Source organism: Strigops habroptila, chromosome 5 (genome assembly GCF_004027225.2).
Source record: "Strigops habroptila isolate Jane chromosome 5, bStrHab1.2.pri, whole genome shotgun sequence".
Classification (NCBI taxonomy): Eukaryota; Metazoa; Chordata; class Aves; order Psittaciformes; family Psittacidae; genus Strigops; species Strigops habroptila.
Window position 1 is genome coordinate 27,225,011 of NC_044281.2, and position 23,046 is coordinate 27,248,056.

At 37.1% G+C, this 23,046-nt stretch overlaps 1 protein-coding gene across 4 annotated transcripts in view; it reads right to left on the reverse strand.

Moving 5' to 3' along the window:
- DLG5 (discs large MAGUK scaffold protein 5) overlaps positions 1–23,046 on the reverse strand; it is a 111,346-nt gene that overhangs the window by 37,964 nt on the left and 50,336 nt on the right. For all 4 annotated transcript variants that reach the window (XM_030485711.1, XM_030485712.1, XM_030485713.1 and 1 more), the window contains exons 3-7: positions 19,923–20,088; positions 14,894–15,037; positions 11,939–12,122; positions 8,168–8,427; positions 4,150–4,462 (exon numbers count right to left, since the gene is read on the reverse strand). In XM_030485711.1, the coding sequence (XP_030341571.1) occupies positions 4,150–4,462; positions 8,168–8,427; positions 11,939–12,122; positions 14,894–15,037; positions 19,923–20,088 (1,067 nt within the window). The remainder of the gene's footprint in view (positions 1–4,149; positions 4,463–8,167; positions 8,428–11,938; positions 12,123–14,893; positions 15,038–19,922; positions 20,089–23,046) is intronic.

Below are 23,046 nucleotides of genomic sequence, written 5' to 3' on the forward strand. Positions count from 1 at the left end.
GACTTGGTGTTTTAACAAAAGGATGTAAGTATGACAACAGGTAAGAACATACTGCAAATATTTTTAAGCAACTGCCTCAATTTTATATGACTGAAATCATGTAGACAGCCCAGCTATGTAAGTATCTTATAGCTCCCTCAGAAGTTTTAAAGGACATCCTGGTTCCAGCTGGGATAGTTAGTTTTCTTCTTAGTAGCTGGTACAGTGTTGTGTTTTGGATTTAGTTTGAGAACAACATTCATAACTGATGTTTTAGTTGTTGCTAAGTAACGCTTATGCTAAGTCAAGGACTTCACAGTTTTCCATGCTCTGCCAGTGAGGAGGGGCACAAGAAGCCGGGAGGGAGCATAACCAGGACACCTAACCCAAACTAGCCGAAGGGGTATTCCATACCACAGCACGTCATGCCCAGTATACAAACTGGGTGGAGTCACCTGGAAGGAACCAATCACTGCTCGGGTCAGGCTGGGTATCGGCCAGCGGGTGGTGAGCAATTGTGCTATGCATCACTTGTGTTTCCTGAATTTTATTCCTCTTTCTCTCTTTTTCTTATTATTATTGTTAATTTTACTTTGTTTCAATTTTTTAACTGTTTTTACCTCAACTTTTGGGGTTTACTTTTTTCTGATTCTCCTCCCCATCCCACCAGTGGTGTGGGGGAAGAAGAGTGAGCAAGCAGCTGCTTGGCATTTGGTTGACAGCTGGGGTTAAACCATGACAAAGGGACATTCAAGTCATATGCCAGTAAAATACTAATGTGCAAACCAGAGCATGTTCAGTATGCTGTTCAGTACAGTTTGCCATAAAACAGAATGACAATACATCTTATTAAATGTGGAATTTAACTGCATCATGATAAAAAAGAGGCAAATGTAGCTCTAAAATACAATCTATCCTTTTGAAATAGTTTAGACTTCCTATTGGAAAAATGAGGTTTTGAAACAACTGAAGTTCATGCCACTAAATTATTAGATGGTCCAGCTCTCTAGACGCATTCAGCCAATGGCTACAAAAAAGTCCTTCTACATAGAGGCACTCCTAGCTAGAAATTATTGATGTTTTGCTCTCAAAAAGACTACCAGAAACAGCTGACATCTCAAAAGCAAAAGAAAGAAAGGGTCCAAATACTTTAAGATAGAAAGTCAAAATTTCATAAACTGATCTACATTCTGTTTTCCTCTACAATTTCCAAAGAGTATTTAAAACACGGATGGCAACTGCATTTTGCTGTAATAACATAATCTTTTTTGCAATCAGCATCTTATTAAGGCTAGTCAGGCTGTTAAAACAGTTCTGCAATGATATTAAGAGTTATTTTTGCTGTAGAGTAACAGAAAGGCACTAGAATTAATAACTCACTTGATGAACTTTAAACACATCAGTGATTGTCAATTACCAGAGCACTCAAGTTTCTTCAACATCAGTAAGAGCTTCCATTGCTCAGTACCTCTGAAGAAAGACATCCCTGGCCCATCTTGTGGTGCAGGCAAGTTTTAGTACTGGAAGCAACATTTTGTACAGCTTAACTATAGTCTGTATTAAATACGCATTCAAATGTGTGTATAAAACTTACACAAATATATTAAACTTTTTTCCTGCATGCAGCTGAAAGTCATCAAGTATCAAAGCAGAGGGAAAGCTCTCAGCAAGCCCTTCATAAACCAAGAATTTACAGTACTTTAAGGTGATTGGAAAAAATATGTATTGCCACCATTTCTTCCAGCATGCTCGATAAAAACTATCTGAATAAGAGCAGCCACTGCCTCCAGTGGTCAGTAGTAATATTTCACCTCTGTCTTTTTCCTGTGACATTTGCATAAAATCACAACACGCAGCACACGGCAATGTGCCATTTGGCACTGACTATAACAGCTTCTGTTTGGAAACATTAGAATGGTTTGATTCGAAGAACAATTCTGAATTTGTGAAGAATTCTTACGTTTGAAAGAAGTTCTTGCATCTGAATATACTGCAGCGAGGATAAAATACAACAAGTCTATTAGAGAGGAAAGCTGACTACCACTGAGGTGAAACACGACATTCTAAGTATTTGCTGGAGCAAAAGATTATGCCAAATAAAAACACCACTGGGGAAAGTAGAGGGGGAAATTTAGAACATCTAATCCCTAGGTTTGAGTGGCCAAACTCCTGAGAACTTAATCCAAAACTATCCATAGTGCAAAATCCTGAGATTTCTTCTATCATCTGTAAATGCCAGGCAATTACTGTATTTTGAATGTAAATTAACCCATTATGCTTGAGCATGTGTGACCAACAAACCTTAAATAAATAGGAAATTGACTGACATCATCAGTAACTGCTCAAAACATAATGCTTAAAAATCAACCACTCCCCCATTTCACCCATTTCAGTTGCTTTTACATTCCTTTGGGACATAAAAGGTATGCTAGCAAACACAAGCTTCAGGGAAGAAATTACATTTAAAATTACCTAAATAGATTCAGTGCTGTTTCAATCAGTCAATGGACTATAAGCGCACTTAAAGCTGCTATACATCACAAGGAAAGCAAAGACCGTTAAGTTACATTTTAGCAAGCACCAGACCAACCATTCACTGACAGGATCAAACCCACTTAAGTAAGGGCATCTTTCAGCATACTATTTCAAGTGAATATATCACTTGATCAACAAATTTTTTCAGTCTTTCTAACATTTGCCTTGCCAGAGCTAGGAAATCTCTGACACACTGAATGCAGCTGCTAAGAGCCAGTACTACGTGACAAAGGAACATACCTGCTCACATGCAGAAGAGTCATAGTAACAGGAAAAGAAAACAGGAACGAAAAGTAAATTTACAGTATTTTACACCTTTTAGTACATTACAGAAAAGATTATTTCTACTTTCTGATGTGCCAGTTCTGGGTGAAGAAAAATGTATATCTGTGCACTGCAAGAATCTCACTCATGAGTCCTAGGCTCTTACTGGTTCCTGTTCAAACATCCCTTCAAATCATACATGTAGGAGGAAATACCCATATATTTAAGATTTTAATTTCCCATCTCTTAAAATACTTTGGCAAATTACTCATAGTACCACAATGACAGATCTAATAAACTGGAGCAAGAACAACTAATTGTGTTCCATCACTATTCCTTATTAGCTACTCTGTTTCCACTAAAATCAACAGACATTTCTATTGGATTAATGGCTTTGATGAAAGCAGAACAGGTATGAAACATGCATTAAGATCTCACTCGCTAGAGACCTAAATTACTTAGCTGTCAAATACGCAGGGTTGAAAACCACGCATGCTTAAACCCAGAAATTATTTATTTTTAATGTGTCACAATCCACATTATGTCCATCAACCATGGGGTTATTTAAAAAAAGCTCCACACCTTAACTTTTCATAAAAGGGCATTTTGTTCAGATGTAACGCTGTGAAAAAGGTAAAATGAGATTTATAGGTAATGGGATACATTTGCTTGTATCTATTTCATGCTAAATTAAGTATTTGTAAACCAAAGGGTCAAGTGAATGCATGTCAGCTGAAATGAAACAGAGCAGCAAATCATGTTTTGGAAATCTTAACAGCATAATTATAACATGGTTGCGAGATGAGCATTTCAAGAACATATTGCTGAAAAAGACACAGTTCTGGTTTCACACACTTTAAGGCATGCCTGAGTTCTAATGAAAAATCTTCAAAATATCCTCTTTAACTCAAAGGCAGAAGGAGGGCAAATGAGTAAGAACATGCATGTCAACACAGGCTTTGCATAAATATTTGAGACTACTTTATCATATACTGTCTTAAGTCATAGTAGATAGTATCCAGTGGTTCCTGTAGAGGTTAGAAGTTAAAAATAATGAATATTTAGAGCTATATTGTTACAAAAAGCATTACATGAGAAGGCATAGAACACTAACACAGTAAAGGAAGGATTTATAACCAGCAGAACAGGATTAAGTCAAGGGAATAGCAAATTTCAACCGACAGGTACACTATTCAAACATGGAAGCTTAATAGATTGACAGTAAAAAGGACTGCTGTAGGAAAATATAAGCACAGAATTTCCTCTTTGCAGCGCATTTCTATTAGCCATTAACCATTAGTCATACATTTCTGATTCTAGTGTTAACAATGTATACTCATTTCCCTTCCCCATTGAAAAATAGATTAGTACCTGTCTTAAAGCTTCCATCTCTTCACTAGCCACTCGCTTTTCAGAAGAAGTGTTCTTCAGTTTGGACTCTGCAAGCTCCAGCTCTGTTTGAAGCTTATCTACCTCTTTGATTACTTGATCTCTTTCACTCATTATAAGGCGGTATTCATTGAATACTGAATCCCTTTCTTCCTTGTATTTTTCTGCATCCTTTGCTGCTTTCAACTGCATTGTTTTGAACCTTGTCACCTCTGACTGTAATCGCTCCATCTCTCTCTGCAACTCTTTGTTTTGTGCTGTGGCATTGCTTAGTTCCTGCTGTACTGATTCAAATCTAAAACCAAGCAGAAATGCCAGTAAGATACTTTTTCCTTATTTTCCTTTTTCATACATTAAAGATTTGGCTGGATAGCCAAATGTATCCATTGGCAAAATAAAACTGCAGAGGACTTCTTAGACAATGTATCCTCAGTGCTGCAAAATAAAAGTTGAGACTAGTTATTGCTTCAGGAATATTAGTAAGCCTTTACGAATATTAGAGAACCTCTTTAAGGAACTGAAATATAAAAACTGTTAGAAATAATTTAGAATTAGTTTAATTATAAAAGGTGAATTTTGAATAAATTACTCTAAAAGGAATGCAAAACGTTGCTATTGTTTAATAGCAGAAATTTAACTTTATTCACTGCGTTGAGCTCTGCTCATCTTAGAATTTAATTCCTTCTCGCAGCATACATTCTCAGGCATGTGGGAAGAAGGGAAACAAATGCAGAAATTGGAAAACAAACAGAACAACTTCCACATGCTCAAATATGCCACAAGGTTGGTAATGGACAGGTTAGAGGAGAAAAAAAATGTGTGATTACAGTAAAAATGCAGACAATGGAACTAAAACCAGGTAATTCAGACATTACTGTTTGTTTTCATCAGTAGGTTAATCCAGTAAAACTGAAATGCAAAGTATCTTAAAATTTTTTAAATTACTTTTGACAGTTAACACAGATGAAAACACATGTATTTTATAACTAAAATATACGGAAGTATGGCACAATCAAAAAAGGACCTGAAAAGTTTAATTTAATTTGTAAGTAGTAACTTTAGTGTTTATATTGACAAAGCATTCTTAAAAATGGAAATATAATTCTACACACAAATTCACAATTAGGTCTGAAAAAGAACTTCTCCTGAGAGCAGTGTTTTACCGCAACTGGAAACCAAGATTTCCTTGAAAGTTTTTTCCAAAATCTCACAGGTAAATGCCATTGATAGAAACAGTGTACTTACTTAAGTTGATGAACTTTTAGGGTTATCCAAATTTCGCACATACCCCTCACACTGTTTAAAATCACTATTTCTTCTCTAACACAGCATGTTGCCTGACCATTCCCAAGGGAAACCTGTAAACTCAATTTCAAACACTTCCTTGGAAGCCTCAGTGTATTTAAAGCATTGCCATAGCTTTACTGAAGCATCTGCCAGTAATTTCAAAACCATCGCCCTGCTCCTTTCGAGGTATTTTTCAATTTAAGAGATCATCTGGCTGACAGCACAGAAGATCTAACATATTACAATCTGGATTTCTTTTTTTCTTTTCAGAACTGTGAGCATGAAGGTAAGAATATACTATAGGAGAAGTATACAAGGATTTATCAGAAATCTAAAGACTATGCCAAGGAACCTCATAGCCATGTGATAACCCACAGTACATTCACAAAGTATTTTGGGTTCAGAATCAAGGACACCACCAGGAAGATACATGGGAGAGTGGAGGAGCAAAGATTTAATGCAATGTTTGCCAAGCAGAAAGAAAAAAAAAAAAGTATTATCAGTAAGGAAGAACATGGGAAAAGAAAAAAAGCAAAACCACACAACAAGCATATCGCACGGGGAAGTGATCAGAGAGAGAAAGGAAAGTGTCTGTCTATAGAAGGATGTATTAAGTAGTGATAATTGCGGAAACCTGAAAGCAGTGACCCAGCAGGACCTTGGTCCTGCTAGACCTTGCATTGCTTCCTAGGAAAATACAAGCAGCTGGATCACATTTTCACAGATGCCCTCTGTAGAGAAGGCCCACTTCTAACAACTGTTAAGTATGGGTTAATATGAGTAGCAAAGTTAGATGGATCTGTAGCAGCAAGCATGGGTTTTTAAGGAGTTCTGAAAAGAACCCTCCCAGGACTACTTGCTTTGTCGTCAATACAATTGCAAACTACTGGCAGATCTGTGCAGGCATCATAGCCCACATGCAAAATGCAGCAGCACCCATGTAGCGTAAGATTTAGCACATAGGAATTACATAGCCAACATAGCTAATTTGTAATCTGCAAACTAATCACTACCTAAATCATCCTCATAGCATTCATATGATGTGCATTACTGTGACAACATTATAGACAAAATTAAAAAGGCTGAACACTTCCCCAATATATTTTAGGGCCAAAGATTAACTCAAAACGAGACCCAGACCATCACTGGAGTCTTACTCTTCCTGCTCACTTTAAAACCTACTTTCACTGTTTACACTTGGCATTAATTAAAAAATTAGTGTGGCAATTTATGACCCATTAATCCTCAAACTGCAAGTTTATTAAGTCACATTCTGGAAAGTATACACATCTGAAAAGCATTTTAAAAATTCTTCATCAGTCACCCAGAGAAATATGGTTTTGGTTATAAGGAAAGGGTAAAAACATATGACAAATAAAGGTTTCTATAAATACAAGCAAGTAAAAAAAGTCCAGACCCAAAGCCAACTGAATAGAACACAAAAATTCCTTGAGTTCAGTTATATTAGTTTAGTTGGATCACGGATTCACAGGAACATGAGTATCTTCCATGAAATTCTTAAAACCAATGTCTGCTTATTATCAAACCACACCTTCCTCTCAAGAAGAACCTAAATCACAATCCAATACAAGAATATGCTGAGCTTCTGCATGTATTAGAAGGTTGAAGTGTTTCTTGTAGTATATGTTAGGCTTTCCCTCACTCTAGGAAATCCACGGCAGTTTAAATTACATAAATTATTCTCTTATTACTCATATTCTCCTATAACTTAATCAGATGTATCACAAATAGGTACATGGCTTTCATGTGTACATTACTATCTATGTTCAATCTCAACTTCTTTAATCACTACAAGTCTACGAATGTATTAAAAAAACCCATTTTTTTTACTTTGATCTGTGGGAGTTGTGTATTATCCTTAACATACATCAGTAAAAACATCCTCAATGTGCCCACAGATGCTCTTTGGAGTCTTTGTGTACATTATCATTCTTCCTACTCCATATGGGTAACTGTGTAGGCTTAGTATCAAGGAGAGAGATTAAGAAGTGTGGTGTGATATAGTCTCTGTGCCCTTCTGTTTTGGCAGTTAAGCTCGTAGAAGCAGCGCCTTCTCAGTGAAGCAAGACTCCCAGATATCTGCATCCACTGAACTCTGCTGCCAGCCCAAAGCTCTGTCCTGGAGTCCCATACAGTCTGCAATTCTAATATCATTTGAAGTTAACTTATGCTTGATAACATTTTCATTTGCTAAATGGCTTTTAGACATTATATTCTCTTACTGACTTGTCTTTAATATCCAAATAAACACATATATGTTGTTGCGCTCACCACCTGTTAAGGAGTTTGTTTGGAACACAAAGTCAGACATTCGACAAAACATCAGCTGTATTTGACTCTTGTGTCTAAACCTAAGAATAAATGTATTTTGAAAGTCAGAACATCCCCTTCTCATATCAACTAAACAATGGTTAAAATTCCTTACACAATGCCAAACCCTAACTGGAAGATCCTTTTGTCAAGAAAAAGCACTGTTTCTCCAAATAAACATTCTCATCACACCTCCTAGGACCTTCCAGAAAATCTTACATAGAAACCCATGCTTACTCATTGCACCACAATAACATACACTAGAGAAAAATTTTAGGAAAAAAGGTTAGAAAAGTATTTGTAATTCTACCACGGAGAAGGTAAGATGCTACGCTAGAATTGACACTGCCTTCACAGAATCCCTCAAGAAAACTGATTATACCTTCTAATGGAGGACGAATATTGCTGCTGAAAATGTATTGCTGTGTCCCTTTGCTTCATTAACATGTCAATCTGTTTCTGAAAACGTCTGTTCTCCTCCTCAGCCTGTTCTAGACGGCTCAGATCCGTGTTGTGACTTGCGATTTTCTCATTGTACCGTTTCCTTAGGGCATCATAATCCTTCTTCACACCCTCTAGCTTGTCCATTGCTGTATCATAAAGTTTATTTAATATCTCTGATGATCCATTTTGCTTCATAACCTAAAAAAAATTGCCAGAAATGTATTAATAAACACCGGTTTTAATCAGTCTAATAAATTTGATTTAAAATACATGTAAGAAACAAAATCAGAACAAAAATATATGAACTCATTTTAATAATCATTCTTTTTAATGACCAAAGAAACACTGAGCCTTTTCTAAGCGCTACTGTTATTCTAAGCATACTACATCTGCTTAACGTTAACTGGGTAAAAAAAAAATGTGCTTTATCACAAGTTTGCTTTATCACAAGAATGCACAAGTTTATTAAAATCTCTCTCTAATGGTAATTGCTAACAGCAGCTATAAAACCCACGTTTTCGAAGTACTTTGCAGTTTCAGCAAAAGGTGATCGTTATTTGATGATCAAAATGATAGCGGTAATTTAGGATATGACCACGAGGTGGCATTCATGACAGGTTGCCTGTATCCTCTATGAACAAATTAAATAATTTAAAACTTCAAGAGAATAAAAGCTACGCTAAATACGTTACACATGCAGGCACATATTTTAATATTCATATAAATAATATTCATATAAATCATTCATATAAATCATTCAACATTTCATCCGAGAACTACCCAGAGGTTTGTGTCTCAAAAGCTATTCATAAAATATGAACAGGAAGAGGAAAATCCATTTAATCATGAATAAATTCTGACCTGAATTTTTCTTTCAAACCAATTTCCATCGCCATAAGAATCTTATTGTAAATAGCAGCAATGATGGTGAATGACCAGCAACAACAACAGAAGCCCCTAATGAGCTTCAACAAATCTCTTCCTTCTTCCTCCTTAAAGGCAAAAATAGGTGCCTGAAATGAGGCTTTACCTTTTCTTGCCCCCACTCCTTATCTTTAATGCTATGCTCATTTTTTCCTGTTTCTGTCTTTTAAATTAAAATTTGGGCTTGATAGAGTGCTGGGAAGAAACAGGAATGCTCTACGTAAAGATGTGACAAGAACTTATATAATCTTAACATCAGCCTACAAAGTTATGTCTCCAACTATCTGAAAATAAATAGTATTAAAAGAATTTGGAAGAAAAGGATAGAAACCATGAGCTCTATAAAATGTTGCAACCAAACACACAGCAACTACCCTGTGTGCAGAAATCGGCTCCTCATCTGTTTTTGTGTCTTATATTCAGAGTAAGAACCAGTTCCCGAACATGGAAGAACATGGATGCCTGCAGACCAGAAGGAAAGAAGACTGAAAGAGACTGCCTGCTCACTTTCAGGAAAACACTTCTCCACGCAGGTAACGTGAGAGAGACAAAGTTCTTCCACCTAACACCGGTCTCCTTTAACTAACCAAGACATGTAAAAGGGGTGAGTTACTGTTCATAAAACTGTCCTGGAACAAGGCTGAGCTTTGGCTAGAGTCGCATGGGCATGCCTATTTCCGCATACATCCCTATCCTCGGTGGACTCAGCAGCATAAACTGCACTCAGTTGGACCCACGATTAGCTGGCATGCTTCAGTGAACCATTTCAGATAAGCTAAACGTGATAACTGTAGGCATATGTAAAGTGTAAACAGACGTTGTTTTAAACCTGGTCAAGAGAGCAGTTTTCCTGAAGACTATTTCCCAAAGCAATTGCAAAACAGGTTTGAGAACCAAGATTTGAGAATCCAAACACAAACAAGCCACTTCTCACTGCCTAAAGCAGTGGAATGTCTTTTTGCTTAAAACACACAAAATAATTACAGAAAAAAAAAAATGAATATACTAGAAATTGGACGGAATTCAGCATAAACTTACTAACAGAGGTTTAATGAAGGAAGTCAGAAACACCATAAAGAGGAAGCAGTGTAATAATGAAGGACTCCCACTCAAAATCGCAGTCTGAGAAAAAGTAAATAGTCCCAGCTGGACCAAGACAGCCAGCCATGGCAACAAGAAACTTTATACGCAAGCAGCAGAAATTTAAGCTGGTCAGCTGCTACCTAGCAAATCCATGACAATCCCACATGAAGAGTAACCTGATGAAAAGTTTTGGCTCTCTGAAGCCACCAAGATGTTGTGCTTTGCTACAGCCTGATGATGAAACAACTCGTCAGAGGGATCAACGCAGTTAGACTAATTCAGACAAGAAATGACACAGACAAGATAAGACTCTTGGCGCCCCTTCAAGACACCATGATTCACTTTGACATGCTGAGAAATGGAGTTAGACAACTTTCTCACCGAGAGTCATGTACAAGTTTTCTTTAAAAGTTTAATCATGATGTTGACATGAGACTGAATTTCTTTAAATAAATACTGACAATGATACTTCAGCCTCCTTCTGTGCTGCCAAATAGTTTCAAACGTCAGACCAGAACCTCAAAATATAACAGACTTGTCTTGGAGGTTTTACATTCCGCTTTACAGACCAGGAAACTGAGGCACAGAAGAATGAATGTCCAGGTTTACACAGCAAACCATTTCTATTATCTTCTAAACCAAGCCACTAAACCTTTTTACAGCGCAACTCTCAAGAGAAGTGTTAGAGGAAGGGATGAAAAGGAAATACAAACTTTCACTCCTCTTTGCACTGCCCTCAAACACCTCCCAAAGTGTCATTCAGCATATCCAGCTTGCTTTGACCTTTGCCCTTCCTACCCTAGCAAATAATTATTTTTGTTCACGTTGGTTTTGTTTCTGAAGCCTAATGTTTGACTTGCAAGTCTGCCCTGTAAATCAGCCTATACAGTTAACTGAGATACTCTGTTTAACCATTCCACATGTTACCGTGACTATTCTAACTAAATTACCAGACTTGTCAGTAGGTGAACCATGGTCCTGATATGAGCAGTTGCTCCTTACTATTGATCATCTTTCTTCAGAACATGCGAAAACGTTGGCCTGGAGACAGCTTGTTATATATAGTTCTGAAATGTCCACCTCTTCAAGTCCTGAAAAGTTTGTCTTGTTTCAAGTTCAAAAACATTAATCAACCTGTACCTTTGTTCTAACTGAATAGTGTCTGCAAGTCTAAATAACCAAGCTTAGCCCAGTCATTCCCCTAACCTTTACAGTGTCACTAGAATAATGATTTAAAAACAACAAGTCTTTGTCACTCTTTTTTTTACTGCGATTCTTTCCAAAAAACCAAAACCAATAGCATGCAAGTTTAAAGCTAGCCCTGTCCCAAAAACACTCTAGCGAAATAGTCATCTTTTTAATCACTTTGCAACTTCAAGCTAGGTTTTTGATGCCTCTCCACCCACTTAAAAAGCCATCATGCATATACAATCTCCCTCAGAGTTTTTTCATCTCTGCATCAAAATTTCTTAATACCATGTAATATTCTATACCCTTTGTCCTTTTATCCAGCTAGACACAGAAAACCAATTAGCATGCAAGATCTTATTTTCTCCCCTAGTGCTGTAAAATTTCAGGTGGATGTTTTAGAATCAGTCATACATAAAAGGCAGCAACACTGTGCATTCGGTTTTACTGAGTTATTTATCAAAGGAACAATTCATGATCTCTTCCAGCATATACACTGCAAGATGTAGCTCACCTGCTGCTGCTGGCTGCGCAGGTCCATTATCTCCTTCTGATCCTCATCGTGAAGTCTTTTCATTTCCTCACACGACTGCTGGAGATGATTATGTTCTCGTACCAACTGCGTATTTTTCCTCTTCAAGGTATCCATGTCCTCCTTCAGTTGCGACTGGTCACTCAGCAGCCGACTGTGCAATGTGCTGTCACGGCACATGAAAGAATGTTCTTAGAGGTCAACTTGCAAGGACAAAGTCCTGGACTAAGTAATTTCAAGCATGGGTTTCCTACCTAGAAAGCAGGTCAAACTATCTCAATTTTGTATATTTGAGTATACCAAACACCGGGGGGGGGGAGAGGGGGGGAAGAAAAATCAGAAACAAACTGGAACATAAGTATGAAAATACATGAAAGTACACCATGCTCTTCAACTGCATCAGAAGAGATGATGGATTTATGCTACTCATCAATGCCATTTCATAGCCATTGTAAAAGCAAGCAGATGAACAAACAGAAATAGTGCAATGCAAGCATAATATGATCCTGCAGATAATAGGAATTATCCCATTAATCACCTCCACTTTCTCTTGGGCCCCTTGGCTGAGCAGCAACTAACCAAATTACAGATGAAAACTACAAAAATCTCCTTGTATGCTACTGGGTTTAAGAAAAAAACCAAAACACAAACGAACAAAAAACCCCACAAGAAACAAAAACACACTATGTACGTTTCAACTACATCGAGGCAGGCAAAAAGCTATCAAAGGTACTCTGAACTTGATTATGCAAACCATAGTTATTGGAAGAAATACACTCTCACTTAAAAATTAAACAATTGACAGCCACGTAAGGAAGCTATCATTCAGATCATAGTTCACGGTAGCAGTCCAAAATTAGACCAGACCACTGCTGAAAAAGAGCAGAAAAATCAACTGACTGTATTTTCTACTACAGATCAAATAAAGAATAGCATTTGGATACTGACAAGTATTTTGTTGGCAAAGAGTTATTCAAACTGAACTCTCACACCTGCTGGTAAAATGTTTAAAGTCTATACTTGCTAAATTTAAAAAAAACAACCAAACCCAAATCCAAACAGAAAAAAACATCAACAAAAAACCCCTACAAATAAAACCCCATGCCTCCCCACCAAACCACCACCAAACAGACAGCAAGTAACAGAACCAGTTTACATTTTAGGATACTTTGTATTCCTTCCTTATGAACTGAAATACCATTTCTGGCACAGAACTACTCAAAGCATTAAAAAAAAAAAGTTTCCTTAAAATTAGAACAACCTGCTTAAAAAAAAAAAAAAAAAACCAAAAACCTTTAACAAATTATATTCACACAACTAAACACATAGTTTTTACATGTAGGTTATTAATCTGCTCTTATTCAGATTTTGTTGGAAATTATAAAATTCTTTGGAATGGTACCTTTTTAAAAAAAAAAAAAACCAAACAAAAAACTTGGGGTTTTAAGAATTCCTGCAGGAGAAAATAATATTTGAATAGCGTATTCTTCTCAATTCCTTTCTTTACCCAAAGAATTATTCATAAGAGAAACAGTAATTGCATGCATGGATTTCAACATGTGTTGTCATCTTTTAGGCACCTAAACTGCAACAGTGAGTTTCAGCATCCCTGAAGTTTAAAGTTGGAAACTGAATTATTCAAATTCAAGTAAATAAGTTCTTAGAATAAAAATAACTACCTCTGAATAAATTCAAATTTGCTATACTGTCTTCTGACCAGATAATCTTAGCCTGTAGAAAAGTGCAAGTGCAAAAACTTGTATATATGCATCATTTTGCAGAAGTCTAAATTGTTGGTCTCTGAGGAATATGCCTCATATTCTTGGTATACTTGAGTATTTCAATCAATTGCTCTATCTTTTAAAACTCAGAACTTTTCTTCTGATATGAGAGGGTAAATCCATCTACATTATCATGGAAATACTGAAATAGAGTGTAAAACAGTACGGTTTCAGGGACTACAGAACATCTAAACAAGGTGAGCAAAACACTTTTTTTTTATAAAGAATACAAGTGCGTCATGTCAGCACTGGGCAATTATAGGTAATTCAGCTCTGAAAACAATCCATCTACAAAGTACAAAACATTAACGCTTTGCACAGAATTCACTAGCAAATCGAAGTACTTGAAAATCCTCAAATGAAACTAGAAATAAGGCTCTTTGTAAAGATGCCACAGAATTTGCTACATCTGCAGCTATTGACAACCTTTAATGCTATTTTCAGGTTTTGGAAGAAGACCATAAGGAAAAAATGCCTATCCTGGCAGGCTTGAAGAGTTGTGGGCATAAGCACGATGTAAGAGCTAGCAGCCCCCCGTGAAAATAAATGCTGTCATTAAATACTAGTCATACTTTATAGTGTAGATTTAAGTGAAATAAACAAAGAATTTACCTACATTTCAATTTCAAAGCTGTGTTCCCTTAAAGAGAAACATGTTCCTACTTGCATCAACAACTGATTTTTAAACAGAACTACATTCTAGAAATGTTCACCACTTCCTCCCTTTTTTATTGCATTTTCATAAATGCTTACTATTGGTCTAAAGCTGCGTTAAAATTTACACAAATCAGCATGAGAGCTATCACAACATATTAAAAAGAGTAAGACATGACATTCTCTTGCATTATACTCTGCTCTCCAGCCTGACAGCAAGACTATTGGACTGTAATTGCAAGACAGTAGTTAAGCTTTCCTTGTTGATCCCATCAAGACATCAGGGATTTCTTATCTCAAATTCCTAAAAGTAAAACAAGCAATCCATACTGTATCATTTCAAACAGGCCAGAAATGTTTTATCTGATTCAGGCAAACACTAATCTTGCAATTAACGTGGAAAAACAAAATTAAAAAAAATATTTGATTACCATGTTCTAATACTTTATGATCTAGCACAGACTGGTAAATTCTTACCTTGTACAGCTTTATTCATACTTACTGATAAAAATCTGCCTCTTTTGCTGCTTCTTCACACCTTTTTAGTGTTTTGGTGTGTTGATTCTGCAGAGACTGTAGGTCTGACATAGCCTTCATGCACTGTATCTTCAGTCTTTCATAATCATGATTTGGTTTTGGACTAGGCCTAGCATGGAAAAAGAATATGAAGTCAAATATCAGTTACTAAAGAGAATGAAAGTCTCGGAAATTAATATCGAATAAAAAACAGTATCACACAACTGCTGATACTTAGGTTATACTATGCTTTAATTTAAACACTGACCACTTCACATTAAGATGAAACCACATTAAGATGCAACCACAAAAATTGCTTTCACCTGTGTTAGCTTTATACTGAAATGTATCATCTAATAATGAGATAACTCTGTCTACTCCCAAAGCTGCAAAAAAATAGTACTAAGCGTGCATTATACCTCTCTTCCGAGCAGGAGTGTTACCACAGAGCAGAACTGTCTCTTGACATAAGAGCAAGTCAATTGCAAATTTTGTTCAAATAATTATTAACCAAATATAATCTCCAGTAAGCAATTTTCAGTAAGATGAAGAAAGTGAAAGACGAAGTCATTCAAAAGAAAATTTCTGACTGAATTTTTTTGTAGTATATCATGATGATTGGGAGAGGAGAAATTCTCTAAAATAATCTACCTTGTCAAGCAATTGACCAACATAGATGATATATAGAATGTGTGGTCCTCGCACAATACCTTCATGTATTTATTAGGGAAAAAAAAAAAAAAAAAAAAAAAAAAATCAAATCACAAATCATGCAGGAAACTAAATTAGCAGGATTATGCCTTCTTATTTTGAAGCACTAAGCTTCTAAAAGAGACCCTAAATTGATTTTGTTCCTCTTCTACACAGTCACAAAATCTTCGCACCATTAAACTTCGTAGTTTCACAATGAAGCTTCTGACAGCTGTCCCTGTGTCATCTCCTAGGTGTCTCGTAACTCCACAGGCAATGAAAAACAAACAAACAAACAAACAAACCAAAACCCAAAGAAAACAACTGCTTTCTCATTTAACTCTGTTTATTCTCATATCAGATTTGCCCCAGTGCTGCACAGATCACCCCTTCTCTCTTCCACCTCACCCTCTCCCAAACAGCTTCACTGTAACAACAGCCTGAAAAGCAACCAGAATTCTCCTTGCTTCAAAAACAGCAACATAGATTCTGGAACTGAAATGCAGCTGGCAAGTGAATCAAAATGAAAATGGTTTCACACTACTGCAGTGGTGAGGGTTGTTAAAAAAATTACAAAAGAAAAAAGAAATGCCAGCCACATCTGATTCACAGACTTTTAGGGAGTGTGTGCATGATATGAAGGTGTTTTTTAGCAATCCAGTTACATGTGGGCTGCTGAGTGGTAAGGCCTTCAATTGTAATTCCTCTTTTTCTCCTTTCTCCAGAGAAGTGCTCCTGGGGAAAACAAAACCAGAAAAACTTTCCTTGACAGAGAGACTTTTGCAACAATTAAAAGCCAAATTCCCATGAAGTAAACAAATATTCAAGTCACATTTGCAGGGATGTCTTTTAATTTTATTTTTTTTTAATTTACTGGTTTAGGGTGCCAAAAGTAGAACATTATTAATACCATGTTACAGATATATTACCATAACTACCAGTGTTATTCTTTTAAACACAACCTTAGTTAGCATAAGTAAAACTCAATTCGAAATGTTCACACCCTTAACAGAACCTCTAAACCCCCAAGTATTGATTTAAATTAGACTTTAGGATGAAATTAATGAAAGTAGACACCATCTGTCCACCACAGTCATTAAAATAACAATATTAGCTTGAAGCACAGTTTAACTCTCAGTTGAAGTGTTAAGCTCACGAGACCCACTAACACATGTTCATATTAAGCCTGTAATCATAAATTCATATTCATGTAAAATATTTCAGTGTATGAATCTATACTAAAGGATAACTATTAGGTCAGTCTCAAAGCTATGGTGAGAATTTGTTCTACAAGCCTAACATCAATCACATATATTGCTGAAGTAGTACTAGCACTACTAAGAAAAAAATAATCCTATAAACATATGTATAGCCTGTAGGTAACCACAGAAATTAAGCTACCTACACAATGAGGAAGGAACAACAATCCTGCATTCTAGCTCATCTACATGAAATAAAAACCACCTGGATAGCCAAGGCCATATATTCCATAGTGCTGATTCCAAGGCTTTATGTCTCAGCAAGAAAAACAGGGATAAACACAGGAGAAATATTGATCAGAAGTCAATAATCAAAACTGCTGCAACAAAGAAGTCCATTCAAATGCATGCAGCGGCTGACTCCTGTTTAAGTGAGAAGACCAGTTTCATGCTCAAATGCCTCACAAAATACAGAAAACCATGATTTTAACATAGGAGAGGTGTCAGTTACTATTTTGGAAGCAGTGATTCAAATGTTAACAAATTTAAAATGGTAGCGTTGAAGGCCCAACAGTGTTTCTGATATTCATATAACAACTTTAAAAATCCTTTGCATTCCAGTGCAATTACCCTGAGCATAAATCAAGGCCACAATGAGACTGACATTTACATGTATCTGATGCTGACATAAAAATTAATGCCAGCGGCAGATCCAACTTTGTGGGCAATGCCTATCCAACAACTTGAAACATGTTATCACGTACTATTGCAACTGCACCACCAGCAACAATTACAGACTACACATAAAACAGTCTCATCTTACAGGCGATTTTCAGGGATTTTATTTGTCTTGCAGTTCTCTTCTACTACCACATAAGTAGTAAGGATAGTTTAAGTCTACAAAACGCACCTTGAGCGCACTAAACTATTTGCTCAAATCTTTGCTTAAATTATCACAACACGTGCACACATACAGTCAAGTGACACAAGCACAGCACGAGCAATCTTACTCCTGTCCCACAGGATGACACATGTTCATCTGATTCAGCACATCACAATCCGCTGCTGTGGCTCCTCTTCCACTGCTCTAGACTTAGTCAACACTTGCTTTTGGAAAACAACTCTTGGTTTTGCAACTGTCAGTCTTCACAGCCAGCAGAGCCCAGCCTACGAATGTGTTGTGAGCTGCAACTGTTCTGAAGCATGCCATCATGATGTGCGTGTCAAGATTTGCCTTTACACCACCTGTGTTTGGTATGGCCATGGTTAAAGCAGCATACAAAGCCAGGAAAGCAAAAGCCCTTTTTGCGTAGTATATGTCACCACCTAAATAGTGATCTTTCAGCAAATAGTTCAGCATAATAGTTTGCAGTGTCTGGGCTTTGACTCCTGGAAGTCTGAAGATTAGTTTTATATGAGGAAAGAATGCAAAGCAAACTAAAAACAAAAGAAACAAACAAACAAAAACACCAGCAACCTTTCAAAAACCATAGATGTGTATGTGGATGGGAGTAGTACTTGCTTTTACACTGCAGGAAAACAAATGTCAACTACTAATCTTCATTCATTTCCCTCTCTTCAAATATTTAATTGTTTGGAGGACAGCATCCTCCATCTAACACATACTGTGCACGCACTGCCCAAATACACTGTTTATTTTGATGAGCTGTTCTTTAAACTGTAAACACATTTTCCACAACATAAAAATCCTTCACTGGCAGCAGAAGATTGATTTGACTATTAAAGGGGAAGAAACTAGGACAGTCTAGAGGACAGCTAGTCAGAACTTTTATTAATAGCATCCTGGATTATGCAGAAGATTATTGTAAGCTATAAAATCCTTAATGCCTAAACTCTAGTGACTTCCAGTAAGAAACCCCTCTGTGTAAGTAACTGGAAGCTATGCAAAAGATGTTGACATTTGGCAACCTTTTCCTCTCCTGTCCCCACAATGCTTGGAAACCCTCAGAACACCATGCTGTTCAGAGTAGACTTCAGAACTCAAGGAGGAGAGAAAAAGGCATTAAGATGAGTACCTCAGGAGTGAGTAAAATGCCCAGATTCTCTTAATTCCAGTTCAATGGCTCAAATCTTGACCTTATCTCATAGGGACAAAAGACTTAATTAACCACCTGACCACATACAGATAGAGCTGATGAAATAAAATACAAACAATAATAAAACATTGAAGTTCAGAGAAATTATGCATCATGGCAACACCTCCCAGAAAATCTGTGCTTTGCTTTTATTTCAGATTCAGTGACAGACAATTTTTTCCAAGGTTCAGAAAATTTCTTTTTACATGTGCTTACTGAAGGCAAAAAGTACCTGCTCAGTGTGCCCAAAGTCACATTTATAAACATCAGCAGATCTTTAACCCTCTAAAATAAACCAATTCTGCTTCCTACACAATAAAACACTTATCTACAGTTAACCCATACTCTCCCTCAGTACTACCTTCCTCATAACTTATTAACCCTCAAATTAGAATGAGCTGCATAAGGTTGCTGGCCATTAACTGACTTTGAACACATTATTTTAATTTGGCATCACCCATAACTTCTCAGTGGAGGGGAGTTCTTTACTCTCAAAATGTTAATGCTACACAGTCCCCCAGTATGTGTATAACAGAAAGCTGATCTCCTAAAAACCATGTATTCCCCTCAATGGAAGTCCAAACCTCTCTCTTTGCAAAGGCACAGACATAGCTGGGATATTTTTTTCCTCTCCTAATTTCTGTCCTCCAGCCAAGTATTCAGAGCTATTTCCCTTTCTTCTCTCTTGCTTTGAAAACAGCAAGTGCTTCAGCCACTGTCACCTTTCTCTTCCCACAACATAGCCCAGGAAGCCTAAACAACTTTTTGCTTTCTTGTCTCAAAACAGAGATAAGCCTGACTCCCCTCATTCCCACAGCAAAATTGCGTAGAAAGTGGGAACAGGCATTCAACAGGCAGTTCTGAAACCTGGATGTGGTCACCTACATACACATCACCAGGATGCAAGTAAGTTAACAAGCAACATACATAAATTGCAATATCCTTGCTGCTTTACAGGCAAGCAGGAGACAGGACACTTGAAAACACTATTGAGGACTAAATTAAGATGTTACACTTTCTTTATTTTTACCTGCAGTCATCAAAAGTTGATCCAGGAGATGAAAGTGCAAGTCGCTTGCGCAGCTCATCCCTCTCTCGAGTTACCTGACGGAGCTGATATAATATTGTCTCCAGCTTCTCATTCATCTGTCTTGTGTCTATTACAGGTGGTGGAGACGATGCTTTACCAGTTGTACCTGACCAAGAGATAAATAACTGGCAGTCAGCAACCCTCAAAAGTATACCACTTCACTAAAGAAGCTAATGCTAATTTAAAAAATTCTGTATTTTTGGTTGCAAAATCCTGTTCAAAAATGCAATATGTCATCAGTGAGTTGACACAAAAATAAATCCAGTCAGACCCCATGCTAGCAGAAAGGCCCCATATCTGTGCGGCAAGTTAAGCATGAATGAGTAGGTTACTTGCTTACTCATGAACTTGTAAGTTGCCTAAAAGGCAAGGCAAGGCCGGTTTGCAGTCACAAAGACCTCAGAAACTATCATAGTGACAAAAGTCATAGGTACAAAGTTATTTCCAATAAAGAACCATGTTTTTATTTCAAAGAAAAAAAAAAACCCCAGTAAATTCCACCCACATCAACCTACCCCTGCAACTGCAGAGAAACTGCTACAGCACAGGGGCTCTATTCTGCCATGTGCTACTACCAACATTTATTTTTAATGCAATTCTATGCTTTCACATGTTGCAATTCAATTAGTCCAGTATGTGAAGTTAAAGATTTGACTTTCCAACAAATCATGAGAAATGGTCTTCATTTTTAACAACACTGGCTAAAACAAGCACATTACAATCACTGCAACCGGACTACACATCAAATTTCCTCTAAGGGGCAGTCATACATTAAAGAGTTTTGTAGCATCTTCTAGTTCTCAGCTTTCTTAGTATCAGAGATGAATGATGATGCCTACTGTCTTGTCAGAGAGCTATGCCAATACAAAGAGGTCTTATTCCACCTGAGAGATGAGAGTCTGGTATGTTGTTGCGCAACTCATAGACAATTAATCCAACTGTAATTTTAGTTCTGCTTATTTTAATCCCAGACACATAGAATCATAGAATAGTTAGGGTTGGAAAGTACCTTAACATCATCTAGTTCCAACCCCCTGCCATGGGCACGGACACCTCACACTAGACCATGGGAGCAAACTCAAACATATAGGTCACAGATGTGAAAGCTAAAGGCTTAAATGTATACAGGAGATTACTATTTTATGCCCAAAAGAAGTTCTTGAAATAGTTTGCGTAATTATACAATTGAAGCAAGTTGCTGACATATGTATTAACTTGTTAGGATGTACCTGTATTTGCCTTTTTTTAAACAAAGAAACAAAAGCTACAATAGTAAAATAATGCTCTCTGATCACAGTCTTCTCAGAGAAAGAATTTCAAACAGTTATTTCATCTGATCAAATGCTAATGAGCTGCAAGGATGGGCTTTTTATCTTTAAACCCAGTTCAGGAAGGTATTGTAATATGCAAAAACTTCCTTCGACTTTTAAGTAGAACTACCTGTGCTTTAAAGTTCCCACACCAAAATAACTTCAAGGTCGTACATACAGCATCTAGAATAATAGGATCCCAGTTCTTATTCATTCCAGCTGTTACTGTAATTCTGTAATGAGACTTTATGAGCACAGACTGTTCGTTTAATCTAACTATTGCATAATAATGTATGTTAATGCCTCAATAGCTAACTAAAGAAAAAAAATTGCAGGAACAGACTGCATTCTCTAGAAAGACACAAACTTACATAGCTCAAAAGAATTCTCAATGAAGGCTGCATTTGGGCTCTCTCCTACTACTTTGTTTCATTCCTCCACCCATATGGAGCCGCTTCATCCATAAGAACTAGGTATCTCACACTTTGAAAATGCAGTTATCCTTTCTTTTTCCAAAATAAGAAGCATTCTACATAATTTTTAAGGCATGACTATACAGAATCCAGTAATAATATAAATATACAATCTAGGCTCGTGATACAGGAAATAAAGAGGCAAAAACCCCCTACATGGACAGATAAAAGAAGTCAGAATACATATTCATTTGGAATAGAATCATAAAATCACAGAATAGTTTGGGCTGGAAGGAACCTTCAAAGGTCATCTAGTTCAACCCTCCTCCAATGAGCAGAGACATCTTCAACTAGATCAGGTTGCACAGAGCCTGGCCTTTAATATTAGTCTCCAGGGATGAGGCATCTACTACCTCTCTGGGCAACCTGTTCCAGTATTTTACCATCACCATTGTAAAGAACTTTGTCCTCTCATACAGCCTGAATCTCCCCTTTTAGTTTAAAACCATTACCCTGCATCCTATCGTAACAGGCCCTGCTAAAATGTCTCTCCCCATCTTTCTTATAGGCTCCTTGTAAGAACTGAAAGGCCGCAATAATGTCTCTTTAGAATCTTCTTTTCTCCAGGCTGAACGACCTCCACTCTCTCAGCCTTTCCTCACAGGAGAGGTGCTCCCTCTGCTCATTTTTGTGGCCCTCTCCAACAGGTCCATATCTTCCCTGTACTGAAGATTCCAGTCCTCAGGTATCAGGTGGACTCATGCCAGTACTGCAGGTGAGGTCTTACCAGAGCAGAGGAGAGGGGCAGAATCACCTCCCTTGACCTGCTGGACACACTTCTTTGGATGCAGCCAAGATATGATTGGCCTTATATTAGTGAGTGGGGAATCTCATTAAAAAAAAAAAAACAAAACAAAAAAAAAAAAAAAAGGTAAAGGCAGACAAACCTGAGGTACTGATAGGCTGCAGGGTCTTGGGTAAATTCAGTGGCAACCTGCACATCTGCTCACTTGAACTGACACATCAGACTATGCATAACACTGAAAAGGTCCCCTTCTTATCCTTAGAGAAGTTCAAAAGCTTATATGTCACCCTGGGGCTGTTTGCGAGCAAAACAGATAAACAGGATGTGAGGGGCACAAGAGGAAGAAGGAGATAAAGGAGATAAATCAGGAATGCTTGTGTGCTTTACACTGAGGAAAAGGCATTGGATTAATAACAATCCATCACTAATATCACTGTTAATTCCAGTACCAGTCCCATGGATGATATGTCTGCTACATAAGTCCTACACAAGCACACAATGGCTGCTCTGGGAATCTAAAACACAGTAGAAGGAAG